A 16150-nucleotide genomic window follows, 5' to 3' on the forward strand; every position below is an offset into this window, starting at 1 on the left:
AGATACAAAACGTAACAGTGACAATGAGTAAGTTTTAAAATAAACCATAAGCAACTAATTACCTGGATGTTAGAGTTTAAAAAAAAAAGAGCAGCAAGTTTTTTTTTCTTCAGAAGGGGAGAAAGAGACATTTGAATTTCAGAAAAAGCACAACATGCGGTTTTTCAGAAGGCGGGTAAGACATTCAAATTAAAAAAGGCAGAAAATAACAAAATTAATGGGTTCATATCAGACAATATTAATAATAAATTTTAAGAAATGGCTAGCTACACACTTGATTGCACAACAGATAACTAACTGATATACTGTATTCTGAACAATTTGAGCAGTATTTCAAAACAAATGGAATAGCTGGTAAAACCCAAGTGGAAAAGCATACAGTTTGCTTAGAAGTTTGACTGCTCCAACCAAACCAGCTGAAATAAACTTTGCTGATAGTGTGAAAGTAATGCATGAATTTTTAGAATCAAAGCCATTGTTGATTGCAGAACATTTTAGTTTTTATAAGTGGAATCAGAAGGCAGGGGAGTCCTTTTTGGCTTATGTGGTTGGACTGAAGAAATTGCCTGAACATTGTCAGTTCAGTGATGGGATTAATGATGCACTGGAAGGTCATTAAGTTTGTAGAATCTTACAAGAAAGCATTCAAAAATGGCTCCTACCTAAAGCACAACTCACATTTGAAAGACCAATTGAAATTGCTGTATAAATGGAAACAGCAGTCAGAGACACAATTGAGTTGCAGTCAGGAATGAAAGTGAACATGAACAAAGTTGCAGTGTCTAAACAGAAAGTGGCCTGGCCAAACAAATTGTGTGACTGTTGTAGCAGGGGCTCACACACACCAGAACAATGCAAGTTTAAAGGCAAAACTTCCAGAAAATGCGACATAATAGGACACATACAAAGAGCGTGTCAGGCAGAAAAAATAATTGGACTGCACGGGCAAAAAATAAAGATAAAAAGCCAGATTACAGATTCAAAAAGAGTATTGATCTGCATGCCGTTGATGAAAAATCTGAACTGAAGCCTGCAGATAACAAACTAAGAACTTATATTGGAGTAAATTTAACTGGTGTGGGAAAGACATTTATAACAGTGCTGCAAGGCTGCCCAGGCACTCAGAGTTATCTGGATGACATTATTGTTACTGGTAAAGATGACAAAGAACATCTCCAAATTCTCAAAACAGTTTTAAAAAATATTAAAAGATTATCAACAGGTCAAGTGTGAATTCTTTAAACTAAACATCACTTACTGTGGTCACACCATTGATGCACAAGTATTACATAAATGTACTGAGAAGTTTCAAGCAAAGCCAAAGGAGAGGTCTCAGTTGAGGTCCTTTTTACAATTTGCCAATTTCTGCTACAGATTCCTGCCAAATGTGGATACTGTGCTCCACCATTTGTACTCATTACTACGGATTGGAACGAAATGGCAATAGACAAAGCAGCCAGAGGTGGCTTTCAAAAAGGTAAAGGAAATGGTGACATCAGACACTGTACTCACACATTATGATTCACATCATCCAGTGAAGATTGCCTGTGAATCCTCCTCTAATGTGTTGAGTACTGTCATGTCACTGGTTATGAGTGATGGATGGTGACACCCCATAGCTTTTGCAACGCATTCCCTTACCGCTGCAGAGAAAAATTACACACAGATTGACAGAAAGGCCTTGGGTCTGAATTGGGGTGTAAAACATTTCACTCAGTACCTGTATGGGAGAGAATTTACCCACATTACTGATCATCAACCACTGGTGTCCATTTTTAATCCATAGAAGGCTCCTCCACTAACAGCAGCACAAATGCAGAGATGGGCTCTGTTTCTTGGAGGACACAATTACAAGATCAAATTCAAGAGGACAACTAATCATGGAAATGCTGATGGATTGTCCCCCTTACCCTTAGAAAAAGGAAATATCAAAAAAATTTATAAAAGAGGACACTCCTCTTGACGTATTCACCCTAATACAAATCAGAAGTCTCCCTATTATGGAGAGATGATCCAAAAGGAAACTAGAAAATACCCCACACAGTCTCAGGTCCAAAATGGATGGAATTTGCAGTAGAAACTCCAGTTTCTCTTTTTGATCAGTGCCTGGATGAACCTGTCCTTGATGGTGGTTGCCTCATGTGGGGATCGAGCAGCTTGACATGTAGTGTCGGGATGACAACACATCCAGAAGATGCCAAGAGTAGCATCTCTCCATCCCTGGGAATGGCAGAGGATTCATGTGGATTTTGCTGGACTATTCAGGGGCACAAATTTCTCAGTAGTAGTGGATACAGCTTCAAAGTGGCCAGAAGTGTTCCCAATAGCCTCCACTCCAGACTCTCACACTGCTGATGTGTTGAGAAGCCTCTTCTCAAGGACTGGTGTTCCAAAACACTTAGTCAGTGACAATTGACCACAGTTTGTTGTGGAACATTTCAGTTATTGCTGCAAATGATTGGAATAACACATATTACATCTGCACTGTACCATCCAGCTACAAGTGACTTGGTGGAAAGGTTTGTCCAGTGTCTAAAGAACGTACTGCGAGTAATGTCAGCGAGCAACACATTACGCTGACACTGTGATGTGCCGATTTCCTTCTTGCATATCACAATGCAGCACACTCTACGTCCAACAACCCACCAGCTACGCTGTCCCTGTCCTCTCAGACCCAATCTCAGAACGAGTCTGCAGGGCAAACAGCAAACGGCTGGAGAAAATTGAGGACTCCTCAAACAAGGAGGTTTGCTGTTTCACTCCTGGACAAAGCAGTCCTGGAGAGGGACTACAGAGGTGATCAAAGCTGAGGACTTGGAAAGGTTCAAGACAGAACTGGATCATTCTTCTACACAGCGGAGAATGTGTCTGAAGTCATCTGGAGACAACACATTGGCATTGGTCAGGTGAGGAGAGCAGAGCCAATGGTCAGTGAAGAAAGGTTTCCAGAGCTGTCAGAACCACTTCCTGCTGTCCCAGAGTCAAGTCCTACAATCACCATGGAGGAGGCACCAGAACCTGAGATTGTCTGACAGCCACAAGACTCACCTGCCAGCAGATTGACCTCCCTGGGCAGGAAAGACATTATCCCACAAGAGTAAGTAAATCCTCCACAGTGATTAAATCTTTAGGCCTGAATAAGACAATTAAAAATTTAAAAATATAAAAACACAGATGACTAGAGAGCTATACGTTACATATTTGAGTCGAGATGCATTTATATTGAGTTGTAGTTTATAGCTTAGCAAGAAAGTGTGTTGTGTATTTCAATAATATTTGAATAATATTGTAAATGTATTGTTTGAGTAAGGATTCTTTGTTTCTTTACATTATTTATTGCAGGTTATATGTAAAAGTACGTCAATAGCATACGTCATTACACCACCACGTCACTGAAGTAAACCAAGTAGGTACGTTGTCGTGGGCTCCTGTGATTTTCTTTAGATTTGTTACTGGAGTTACAAAACATAACACTTATCTTCACATTGACCACCTTTTCGGATGTTTTTCAATGAAATATTAGACAATGTTAGAAGGTTTCACAAAATTTGTTTGGACACTGCAACTAAAGGAATCAAATAAAAGATAGTCGTCCAATTCAGTATTAATAATGATCCTGAATGTTCATTGTAAACATAGAGGATAGAATGGTATGGCACAACAAAAGAGCTTTCAATCCATAATGTTGTGTTGAACCAAATAAATTAGTAATCAAATGGCCAGCTAAACTTGTTCCTTATGCCTACACAACATCCACATCCTTCCATTTTCCTCACATCAATGTGCCTATCTAAACGTCTCCTAATTGTCCTTATATCTGCCCCAACTACCACCACAGATAGCACATTCTAAACTCCCACCACTCTGTGTAAAAAAAACTTGCCTCTCACATCTCCTTTAAAATCATTCCCCTCACCTTAAATGGTTTTAGACACCTCAATCCTGGGAAAAAGATACAGTCTGTCTACCCTATCTAAGCCTCTCATAATCTTCCAAACTTATCAGATCTCCCCTCAGCCTCCACTACTCCAGAGAAAACCCAAGTTTGTCCAGCATCTCATGATAGCAAATGCCCTCTAATCCAGGCAACATCCTGGTAAACCTCTTCTGCACCATTCCTATAATGGCATGGCCAGAACTGTATGCAATGCTCCAGTTGCAGCCTAACTAGGGTTTTATAACGCTGCAATGTAACTTCCTGACTTTTGAACTCCACACCTCGACTAATAACAGCAAGCATTTCATATGCCTTCTTGCCCTAACAGTATATGATTCTTTACATTTGATGTATCAAGGTGGAACACTGCACATTTGTCTGGGTTAAACTCCACCTGCCATTTCTCCCTCCATATCTGCAACTGAACTACATCCCGCTGTATTCTTTGCCAGTCATCTATGTTAACCACAACACCACCAATCTTCATATCATCTGCAAAATTACTAAGCCACACATGTAGAGAGGCTGTACTATTGGTAGTCATCACATCATGATTACACTCTGAGTAAATGATGTTCGGTAAGATTCACATTACCCCTGAAAGGTTGATGTGTAATAAAACAAGGTGCAATTTGTTCAGATAAGACTTATCACTGAAAATTTAAAAAATCTTCAGATGCTAGAAGTCTAAGTTAAAAACAGAAAATGTTGTAAATACTGAGTGGGTTAGGCTGCATGTGTGGGAAGAGAGACAGAGTTACATTTCAGATTGAACAATTAATATTGTACAGCCTTACTACATAACAGCGTACATTCCACCTCAGGTCAACATCAAGCAGGCACTGGAGAAGCTGAGCACCATAATCAGAAGGCATGATATGGTGCACCCTGAGGCCTTTCCTATCATTGCCAGGAATTTCAACGAGGCCAGTTGGATGAAGTCTCTGAACACGTACCACCAACATATCAGTTGTGGAACCAGAGGAGCAAGCTCACTCGACCACTGTTATACCACCATCAAGAACACTTAAGGTGCCATCCCACACCCACACTTTGGAAAGTCCAATTACTTGGCTGTACCTCTACTCCCAGCTATACAGGCCGAGGCTAAAGACCAGCAGCACCAGTGGTGAGAACCAAGAAGGTATGGTCAAGGGAGATGGAGGAGTGCTTACAGGACTGCTTTGAGTTGTTGGACTGGACAATATTCGGGGACCCAGCTTCAAATCTGAATGAGTATGCTACAGTTGTCACCAAATTCATATAAGGCCAGTGTGGATGAATGTGTTCCTTCGAGAACATACCAAACACTCCCAAACCAAAAGCTGTGGATGAACCAGGAGATTTGCAATCTGCTGGGGGCTTTGATCTGTGCCATTCAAGACTGGAGATCCAGAACTACACAAGAAGTCTAGGTATGACCTACGGAAGCCTATTTTAATTGCAGAAAAACAATTGCAATTGAAGTTTGATAGAATCGGATTCACATCAGCTCTGGCAGGGTTTGCAGGCCATTATTTCCTACAAAGCGAAACCTGATGTTATGAATGGCTGTGATGTTTCACTCCCAGGTGAGCTCAGCACCTTTTATGCACACTTTGAAAGGGAGAATGAAATACACCTGTGCAGATCTCTGCAGCATCCAGTGGCCCTGTGATTTCTGTTTTGGGGGCCGACATCAGAACATCGTCCAAGAGGGTGAACCCTCACATGGCATCAGACTTTGATGATGAATCTGGCGGGGCTCTGAAAACCTGTGGCAACTAAAGCAATATTTGCTGTGTACGCTTGCCAGTGTGAATAGATCACTGCAGACTAGGGGAGCCAAGTTCTTCTCACACTGGAAAAACTGTGCAGTGAAGTGTATGAGAATCTTCAGGTAATTTAAATTGAATCGGGGTGCATAGATCCAGAAAGTTGCCGTGACTCTTCTGCCACATAACATGATCCAAACACCTGGCACTAGTTTTGCTTGAGACAGGTCCCCATTTAGGGCTCTTCCTCCACGTCCTCTCCACCTGTTCTCCAACTCCTTACCACATCCTCTCCATAATCTTCTCCACCTCTTCTCCATGTCCTCACCACATTCTCTCCACAATCTTCTCCATGTTCTCTCAATCTTCTCTCTATATCCCCTCCATGTCCACTCCACTTCCTCTCTATGACCTCTCCACCTCCTCTTCACATTCTCACCATTTTGTCTCCATCTCCTCTCCTTCTTTCCACTCCCTGTTCAGGCAAGGGTTCTGTTGAACAAGTAATGGTGAAGTGTAAAGTTCTTCTTGATGTATTTTGTACTAGGCCAGTATTCCTTTGACTTTGCACAGCTGGTGTCCTCTAATGCCTGAGAACTCATGCTGTGTGGACAGAAGTCAAAGCCAGAGGAGCCAAGGTTGGTCTTAAACCCCAAGAGCATACCTTTTGGTGCATGTAGTCCTGAAGAATGCATAAGTGTTTTGACTGAAACTCCTTGTTGAAAGAAAAATATACAGAAGGTTCATTTACCAAAAGTATAGGGGATCGGTGACCTTCCTAATGCTGCACTGATCAGCAAAATGACCTAAAAATAAACTGCTGAATAGTCATAATCATACTTTATTGATCCCGAGGGAAATTGGTTTTCATTACAGTTGCACCATAAATAATTAAATAGTAATATGTAAATTATGCCAGGAAATAAGTCCAGGACCAGCCTATTGGCTCAGCGTGTCTGACCCTCCAAGGGAGGAGTTGTAAAGTTTAATGGCCACAGGCAGGAATGACTTCCTATGACGTTCTGTGTTGCATCTCAGTAGAATGAGTCTCTGGCTGAATGTACTCCTGTGCCCAACCAGTCCATTATGTAGCGGATGGGAGACATTGTCCAAGATGGCATGCAACTCAGACAGCATCCTCTTTTCAGACACCACCGTGAGAGAGTCCAGTTCCATCCCCACAACGTCACTGGCCTTACGAATGAGTTTGTTGATTCTGTTGGTGTCTGTTACCCTCAGCCTGCTGCCCCAGCACACAACAGCAAACATGATATCACTGGCCACCACAGACTCGTAGAACATCCTCAGCATCGTCCAGGAGATGTTAAAGGACCTTAGTCTCCTCAGGAAATAGAGTCGGCTCTCACCCTTCTTGTGGACGGCCTCAGTGTTCTTTGACAGTCCAGTTTATTGTCAATTCATATCCCCAGGTATTTGTAATCCTCCACCATGTCCACACTGACCCCCTGGATGGAAACAGGGGTCACCGGTACCTCAGCTCTCCTCAGGTCTACCACCAGCTCCTTAGTCTTTTTCACATTAAGCTGCAGATAAGTCTGCTCACACCATGTGACAAATAGAACTCCAAACAGAGTGTATTAACCTAAAATGTTGACTGTCAGTTTCCCTCTGCAGGTCCACCTGACACATTGTGTTCCTCCAGCAATTTGTTGTTTTTTATTTGGCTTCAAATTTCAGTATCTGCATTCTATTGTGTCTCAATCAGATTCAGACCCGGAGCCTAAGAGACTGAATGTGCCTAACACCTTGACTGAGCAGAGCATTTCGTGCATGGGTGTTCTATAAATCTATGAAAGTAACCACGAAAAGCCTTTGACTACAGAGATTTTGCTCCATGGAGGTTGATCCCTGTAAACTCTGTGAGGATAACGACTTCAAAATATGAGCACTGCTGTCTCTCCTTACTTGTGTTGAGCAAACCTGGTTGCATTGAAACTGCCCAACCACGGTTTTCCTTTGGAATAGCATCTTCTCATTTCTTATAGCAGCGCTACAAAAGGGTATTGCCTGATGACAGGAATCCTTAGATGTATATATGATGTGTCTCTAGTACTTCACAAGCTCCAGCCTCAGGTTTCTAATTAACTGAAACCCATGATATGTACCCAGACATTCAGTGCCACATTACAAGTTTTGTGCAGCACTATTGTCAACAATATCTCACCACTTCAGAAATTTAATCGTGAACTGTGTGGAATTTTAAAAAATAGAATCCAATGCTATTTTGGCCTGGCTCAATTTTAAAACTAGCAAAAAACACACACTTGCTGATAGATGCTTCATTTAAAGTAAACACCACTTTTAGCTGGTATGCATTGAGTCAGAACTTGGTGTCATGAGAAAAAAATATCATTCACCTTTTAAAATATTTTCAAGTTACTGTAGAAATAATACAGTATTTTACAATTGTGAAGTGAACTTGTAGGTGCATTTGAGGTGTGACAATGTGGTCTTGTTCGAATTTAATATCAAAGAAATTAAAGGGAAAACCTCTGGATGAAACTAATGCGAGTGCCCTGTACACTCTCATTGGCCTCACTTTTTGTTCTTTCAGCTTCTTTATCGTTGCCTCCTAACATGAGGTAAAACTGGAAAATAGAGTTGTTTATCACCAATCTTTCGATATTTAACCTATGTTATCTCTAGAATGAAGCTTTCCTTTCCATAAAGCCACTGCCTTAATACCCACAGGAGAAACATGATGCAGATGTTCTAAAGTTGCTACTGTTTGTCTAGGTCCACATCTAGCTCATTAACACAATTGAGAACATCTGGCCCAGGTTTGTTTTGTACACAGTCAACTGAAATATATCTTTCAATTGCAACACATTCAATGATCTCAGCATTTGTCAGTTGACTAAATTAATGTAAGTCCTCCTATTATTTGAAAATCATGAAAAATATAGAAGATTTCTTTGAGCTAAATTACCTCATAATCTTAATTCTCTTTGTCAAAGGGATTTGAAGAAAGAAAAACACCTGGTATAATTTTAAGCATGCATTGTGATAAATGGGATTGATTGACTAATGCCTCTTCTGGCTGCAGCCAAAAATGTGTGAGTTCTTTTTGCATGTGTTTTCTGGATAAAGAAGCCAATTCAAGAACCGAATGACAAAGAGCAACTTCTTCAATTATTTTTTTCAGTAAATTTTAATGTTCAACAATGAAACCTAAATAAAACATATAAAACTTTTCCTATAAAGATACAATATATATAATATACTTTTACTAAATCTATTGAACTATTTTATGGTTTTAGTTCTTACTTTGAAACAATGTAGAGGAGAGAGTGCACCTCAGAAATCTTAGTATTGTGAAGCTTTGATTTTATATTTTCCTTCTTCTTGTATTTACTGTTATGTATACCAATGTTTCCATGATTCTGTATTTAATTTTCAGATAGACATACAGAAGTTGTTCTTGAGTATAAACAATAAAGAAAAAATGTATTTATATCTAGTGGTTGTTTAGGAACTTTCACCAATAAAAATATATTAAGAGAATGATGAAGAGCTTATCTATACAGTTAGCATGACAAAAGTTAAAGCAGTGCAATATAGAAAGTTTTTTTTGATCAAAGTCTTAGGTACTCTTGTAGAAACTCCCAAGCTGGACATCATTTCTCAATACAGCTCTGCCTATGACAATGGTTTCTTCAGGCTAAACACAATTGACAAAGATTGCAATTGCATATATGATGACATCAGCTGACAACTCTTTTAAATTAGAATAGACGATTATTCTTTTCATATCATCTTTAATTACCAGGGAGTGTGCAGGACAACCCATGCTGTGAATATCCTGCATTGATGGGTTTCCTTAACATAGAAGAACTCTCTGTCTTTGGTATTAGCTGGAGTGACCTCACATTGTCCAATAACTGTTTGATAAACTGAGTGTTGCTGACGGTGTGAGTTCAACCATGAATGCAAAATGCTAGTGCAGAAAAATTGTATTGGAGCTGGAATATATAAAACAATGTGATAGAGAAAGTTTAGAGGAAAAAAATCCAGAGAACTGCAAAGAGTTTTATTTTATGTTGTCTTGTTCCTGAGGCTATTGGCTATCTCTTTGATTTGGCTAGTTTTTGTCAAGTAGATTGCAATAACCAATTACTTCATACTAACAAGTTGAACAAATGTTTTACTTCTTGAGTTCTGATATTCCTGTTAACCTCTTTGGTATCTTCAATCAAATAACTACTTCCCCGCCCTCCCCCCCAGCCCAAATTTATTCCATCCTTCAAAGAGTTATTCCCTCTATTATTTCACCCACATTTTATAGAACTTTCCGGGAAAAAATGAATTTATTCTTCTGTTGATTTCCTCTATTAAAGTCACTATTCTTGACAATTTTAGTAATCACCACTAACTGTGGCTAAGCTTTTCTCTCCTAATCAAGTTAATATAAATGTCTTAGTCCTAGCAACATCATCATAAAAGTATTTTTGGAGTATTTAAATGGGCCACAGTAACTGTAGAAATATGTAAAAGGTCTATTTTTTGCTAGTGTCTAACGTGGTATGTTAATGATGAATTGTTCAATGAAAGCCTTGGGACAAACTGGGCAAAATAAAATTTTAAATATGTAACCAGGTGCTGCTTAACAATGATATAAATCCAAGAAATACAAAGAATATTCCAGATAGTAAGACACTCCAGCCTGAGACAGTTTTTCATAACATAATAGATGTTAACATGAGAGCCCACACGTGGAGATTTTCACAGTGAGATTAGTACTGAGAATATTGTGTCTCCATGACCTTCAATTTGTTGAAGGGAGCAGTGTGCATCGAATTCCCAAATGTATTCCCTTGTCACACAAGTCTCTGCACTCGGTGCACTACTTTGTAAAGTATACCCAAATAATCAAAATATGCTGTTGCTTAGCTTAATAACAGTAAAACCGTTTAGTACTTGTAACTGGGCATCTTTGCTGTATTTCAACATCCCGTGCAAATCTTGCAAGTCTACCCTACAGCACTACTTTCCCCTTCTAATATTTCCTGTTTGTAGTATTTCCATTTTGTGTATGTTCTGGTGATCTGTTTATCCTAATCTAACTAAAAGTAGAGAAAGTTTCCAAATCATTAATGTAACTCCCCATGGAGTTTTGCTTACCAACATTGTTTAAAATTCTAGTATGGAATGGAGGCTCTGGTGACTGGAATACAGACAAATACACCCCAAATGTCTTGAGAAAAAAAAAACTATATCAATCATATGGATACAGACTGAACAAATGATAACTTTATTTTTCATGAGCCAAACAAGAAAAAGGAGATTTGGAATCACAGTGAATGGAAAAGAGTGACCAATCCATTGCAGGCCATTTTGTAAATGCTAAAATTAAATTTCAAACTCACCTACTTCTCAGAACAGTTGTGTACATATTTGTGTTAAATAAAGTCAGAGATACTCAGCAGTATGTGTGTATGTATGTGTGTATATGTATATAGATATACTGTATAAATATAATATGCAATGTGTATAGTATATATGAATATACTGTACATGCACTCGGTAGAATGGCAATCAAAATATTCCATATTGCCTTCTTTAACATTGCATATTCCATTCACAGGCATCCTCATACTTTCCATAAATCAATCACTTAATAACAATAATATGTTTTGTTATCATAGCAGTTGCTTGTTTTTATGTTATGATATGCAATTAATTTTAATGTCTATACTCTAGATACTAAACAGGTTAATGTTATTTTGATACATTCTTCCAGTCTACTTAGTATTCAACATTTGCAAAAACCTGTAAAGAGCTATTGCAACTTTTGACTTGAAACCCTTGTGAGGGGCACCAGACTTTGTGAAAGCAAATATCCTAGACCCTTTCTACATTGTGATTTATGCATCGAACAAATACTAGCTTTAGAAAGCTGATCGATGATAATATCAGGGAAGGAATGCAGTGAAAACAGTAGCAGTGGACACATGCATCAACTTACTAGATTTTTGTTTTTATTGACTTCACTGCCGAATCTTTTCCGTTTTATTTCAGCTTGTGCTGACTGAAGGTCTTGTTACAGAAATGAAAGATTAAGGTCCAGTTCACTAAATTAGCTAATCTCTTCCAGAGGCTTCTTAAATGTGGAAAGAGAGGTCTGCTATTTTAGGCAAGTTTTAGTTGATAAGAAAATGCATAGTTTCAAACTATTAATTGAGACTGATGCTGTACTTCCGGAAGGAGGCACTTAGAATGTGGAAAGATATTATCAATATTGCCTTCGCTTATTCCTGTAGAATTGGATTGTAAGCGGACCATAGACTCAGAGATGATAGCTGCAGTTCAAACAAATTAATCTCAACAAAGTTTTGCAACATTTTGATAATACAGAGCTTGATAAAATTCATTGTAAAATAATGTGGATTGGGAGGAATAATAGATGCCACAATGTTTTGTATACGGGGAAAGGGAAATTTGAAGGAATTTAAGTTTGTTTACCAACTTGTATCTCCTTTCCAAATTGGGTTGATGGAATCCAGACTATCATTGTTATAAATTGAAAATAAAGTATTTTAAAATTGCTGCAAATGTTGCGGATCTTAACAATATCCACACAAGTCTAAAAATTCTTTTCCTCTGACTGTCAGGTTGACTATATGAAACTTGACCTAAAATCTTTTCATGCCGCTATCTGCTCCACAAAATGGAACCATTTATTGACCCTGGCAAAAAGCCTTGTTCAGCTAAGGTAGATAGTCTGGGTGGAGTCCAAGTGTCATACAGTTTTTTAACTGGTAAATTGCCATTGTGGGGAAAGTAGTTACATGGAATTTCATTGCAAGAGCAGCTGAATTTGGATCTGCCATATATAAAAAAACTTTAGTTTTTGATATGTATGATACTCCAGCTTTTAATGAAGTTTGACAAATTTCACAAAATAATTTCCAGAGCATATTCAATCTCCCTAACCTTCCACTCACTGAACCAACTTCTAACCCATTAATCATTACTCCAGCAATTTACCGAGCAAATATTCTATCAAACTTGGCTTTTTAAAGCTTGTATTCTCATTTTTAGCCACCTCGCACATCATCCTTGTTTTACACTGGCTAACATCAATAACTCTATCAACTATGCACGTAAGAATTGATTAATGAAATTCTGCTGCAAATAGTCTGCAGTTCATTATACAGCATACTCATCTCACCTTAGTGCAAATACGGAACATTGGCTTGGAGAAAATTTGCGCCTGTGTCAACAGATTTCTCAAGCATGATGGGAGCACGTCTGATTTACATAGACCTGCTTTAGTGATTGAAGATGACGCGGTGAATCACGACGGGTAGCAAGCATGTCAAATCAGTGTAGAAATAATTATATTATCTTTTGACAGCAAACGTACAAGTCAAGGACAAAAGCTGTCAATAGTCTAATATATTGTTTTTGGCTGTGCACCTATAGAAGTTAATCTATTCTCTTGTGAGCATTGTATAGCAACAGTGAGGCCCATGGAACACCATCAGTTTTGTTTGAGAACTTAATAACTTGCTTATGGAAAATGATTATTGATAGGAGTACAACAATGTAAACTCCTGCTCAACATCCACCTGCAAAGGAAACAACTCGCCAAAATATTGCAATGCAGCAAAGCTTTGTAGAGCATTCTGTTAACTTTTTAAGCACCAGTTGGGATTTGTAAGATATGTGAGATTAAAAGCTATTCCCTCAATCACTCAGATAAGTTTGTCTTCTAGAAAGCTCAAACAGTAACGAACTTCAACCACGACATTAATTTTTCAAAGCATTCTGATTATTTCCATGAAAATCACTCTGATTACCAACTAGTCATTCTATTAAATCTTGGTTATTATGTAAGGTTTGGAATATAAAATGTTTTGAGTGTTCATTTGAAGTGCCTCCTTAAAGAAGTCCACCTTCTAGTAATTAATTGTATATGTGTGTTTCAGATCAGGCTAGCCTGCTTAATGACTTGCTTGCCCTTTTTACTGACAGAATATTCCCTTGGACAAAAGTGATGCAAACTGACAATATTTTATTCTCAAAAACAAAAGCATGAAAATGATCAATGTGAGCGCCCAGGCTCTTGATCATTAGTTTAGCTTTGATGCTGCTGTTTGGGCCATGTTCAGAGCACAATGCAGCTATTCAGAGGCGGACAGACACCCCACAATCAGGCAGGTCCACAAACTGCAGTAATGAATTCAACTGTTTGTCTGTAATTCATGGGAAACTCCTGCTCCCCCTCAGCCTATATGTATAAAACTCTGCACTGCTCACTGTCAACTAAACCAGTCCAAAGGAAACATCAGCAACAAAAAATAAGACCTACTTCTTAGCCTGTGTCTTGACAGCTTGTTTTAAAAAGTGATCTGAAAGAAATTCTGAATCAAGCTTTATACAGAGGTTTATGAGGGGTATGTTGCTGTATTTCTTACTTGCTGTGGACATCAGCTGGGCTGTTCCACTGAACAGAGATGTATACAGACTGCCGTCCAGTGCCTTGGAAGGTGAGACTATCCTTGATTATGTGATGCTATGCATGCACACTGACCTAAATTAACCTGTGCACTGATAGATAATTATTTATAATTTGTGTTTATGAAGTTGCACTTGAATTATTTGTGCACACACCTAAATGTGCATTCATTAATGCTTGCAAGGAGGACTAAAAGCAGTCGTTTTCACACACCAGAAGTTGCCTGCTGATACACAAAATGTGGAGAAATTTGGTAGATGTTGGTTACTACTTTAAATCTGGCAATGCGGCTGACATCTTCAAAGCACCTACCCTAACTGTACGCAAACGAGCATGCAGCAGATACAAGCACTGCGCCAATGCCCTGAGAGCAGCAGCAGTGTTTAGAAATATGTGGGCTCTCCCACACCCCCACAGTAAATTAATCAGATATCTAGCCTCCTGCAGCTGTTAGAAGGACCCTAATTTCAGATAGATACGCAAACGTAGAAGACCGTGTAGAAACTGAGGTGAAAAGTAAAACTCCTCATTGTTGAATAATTACCATCTGGGAACTGATGTGCACTTCTAAAATAAAACTAAGGGAACACGAAGCTTGCTGGGAAATTTGCAGCTTGTAGGTCGAGGGAGATGTCTGAGAAGAGAGAACGGACGTGCTATTGTTTGATTTTTGAGCAGTTTAAAGAACGTCAGGCTTTTCAGATCAGGCTAGCGTGCCTAACGATTTAGAACAGAGAATACAGCACATAGAACAATACAGGCCCTTCGGCCCACAACATTGTGCCAATCTTTTAACCTACTTTAAGATCAATCTCACCCTTCCCTCCTACAGAGTCTTAAATTTTTCTATCATCCCTGTGCCTATCTAAGAGTCTTTGAAATGCCCCGAATGTACCTGCCTCCACCACCACCACCCCTGAAAGGGTGTTCCACTCACCTGCCACTCTCTGTGTAAAGAACCTAACTCTGACGTCCCTCTATACTTTCCTCCAATCACCTTAAACTTACACCCCCTTGTATTTGCCATTCTGCCCTGTGGAAACGTGTCTGGCTGTCCACTCTATCTATGCTTCTTATCATCTTGTACACCTTTTGCTTGCCTGTTTTTCTGATGGAATATTCCCTTGGACAGAAGTGACCCAAACTGACAATATCTGACCGAGATTTAGTACCACACAATACCTGTAACCTTACATTAAATGTTGATCTTTCATAAGAATTTATATAATCAAAAGCACATTGCACATTGTGTCCCAAATCGCTTATAGCTACATAATTCTGACTGGTTTGGTGTCATAAGAACATAAGAAATAAGATCAGGAGTCGGCCATCTGGCCCGTCGAACCTGCTCCACCATTCAATAAGATCATGGCTGATCTGGCCATGGACTCATCTCCACCTACCTGCCTTTTTCCCCATAACCCTTAATTCCCCTACTATCCAAGGTGTTGCGTTTCACACAGATTTGTAGAAGATACTGACCTTGGATGCAGCTGAATAGTACCAGTTGTTCATCCAGAAATAACTAATTTTTGGGGTAAAGCTATCCAAAACTGTGATTTAATGCATTGATGTGTGACAAAATTGTAACTATGAACCTGATGAAAAGGAAGCAGAAGTTAACAGTATTTGGTGCCTTTTATTGAAAACTTTTAAGAGAACAGAACAGTAAAGCACAGGAACAAGCTCTTCGGTCCATGATCTATGTCTGAAAACCAGGATCTGTTTTCTTCCTGTATGTTGACATGGGGGAGTTTCTGAAGAGGAATATATTCCATTAAATCTTCAGTGAGCAGCACACACAAAATGCTGGAGGAACACAACAAGTCAGGCTTTGGAGGGGAATAAACAGTTGAATTTTCAGGCCTAGTCCTGAGGAAGGGTCTTGGCCGAAAACATTGACTGTTTCTTCCCCACCTGACTTGTTGAGTTCCTAAATACAGTTTAGAGACTCGTACCACAATACTGCCCTTTATA

The 16150-nt window shown here is 39.0% G+C and overlaps 1 protein-coding gene across 1 annotated transcript in view; it reads left to right on the plus strand.

The window, feature by feature from the left end:
- The first annotated feature begins 14113 nt into the window (after positions 1-14113).
- prss56 (serine protease 56) overlaps positions 14114-16150 on the plus strand; it is a 32319-nt gene continuing 30282 nt past the window's right edge. Inside the window, exon 1 of the mRNA XM_072256948.1 lies at positions 14114-14204. Within this exon, the coding sequence (XP_072113049.1) occupies positions 14114-14204 (91 nt within the window). The remainder of the gene's footprint in view (positions 14205-16150) is intronic.

This window comes from Mobula birostris, chromosome 4, assembly GCF_030028105.1.
Source record: "Mobula birostris isolate sMobBir1 chromosome 4, sMobBir1.hap1, whole genome shotgun sequence".
Lineage (NCBI taxonomy): Eukaryota > Metazoa > Chordata > Chondrichthyes > Myliobatiformes > Myliobatidae > Mobula > Mobula birostris.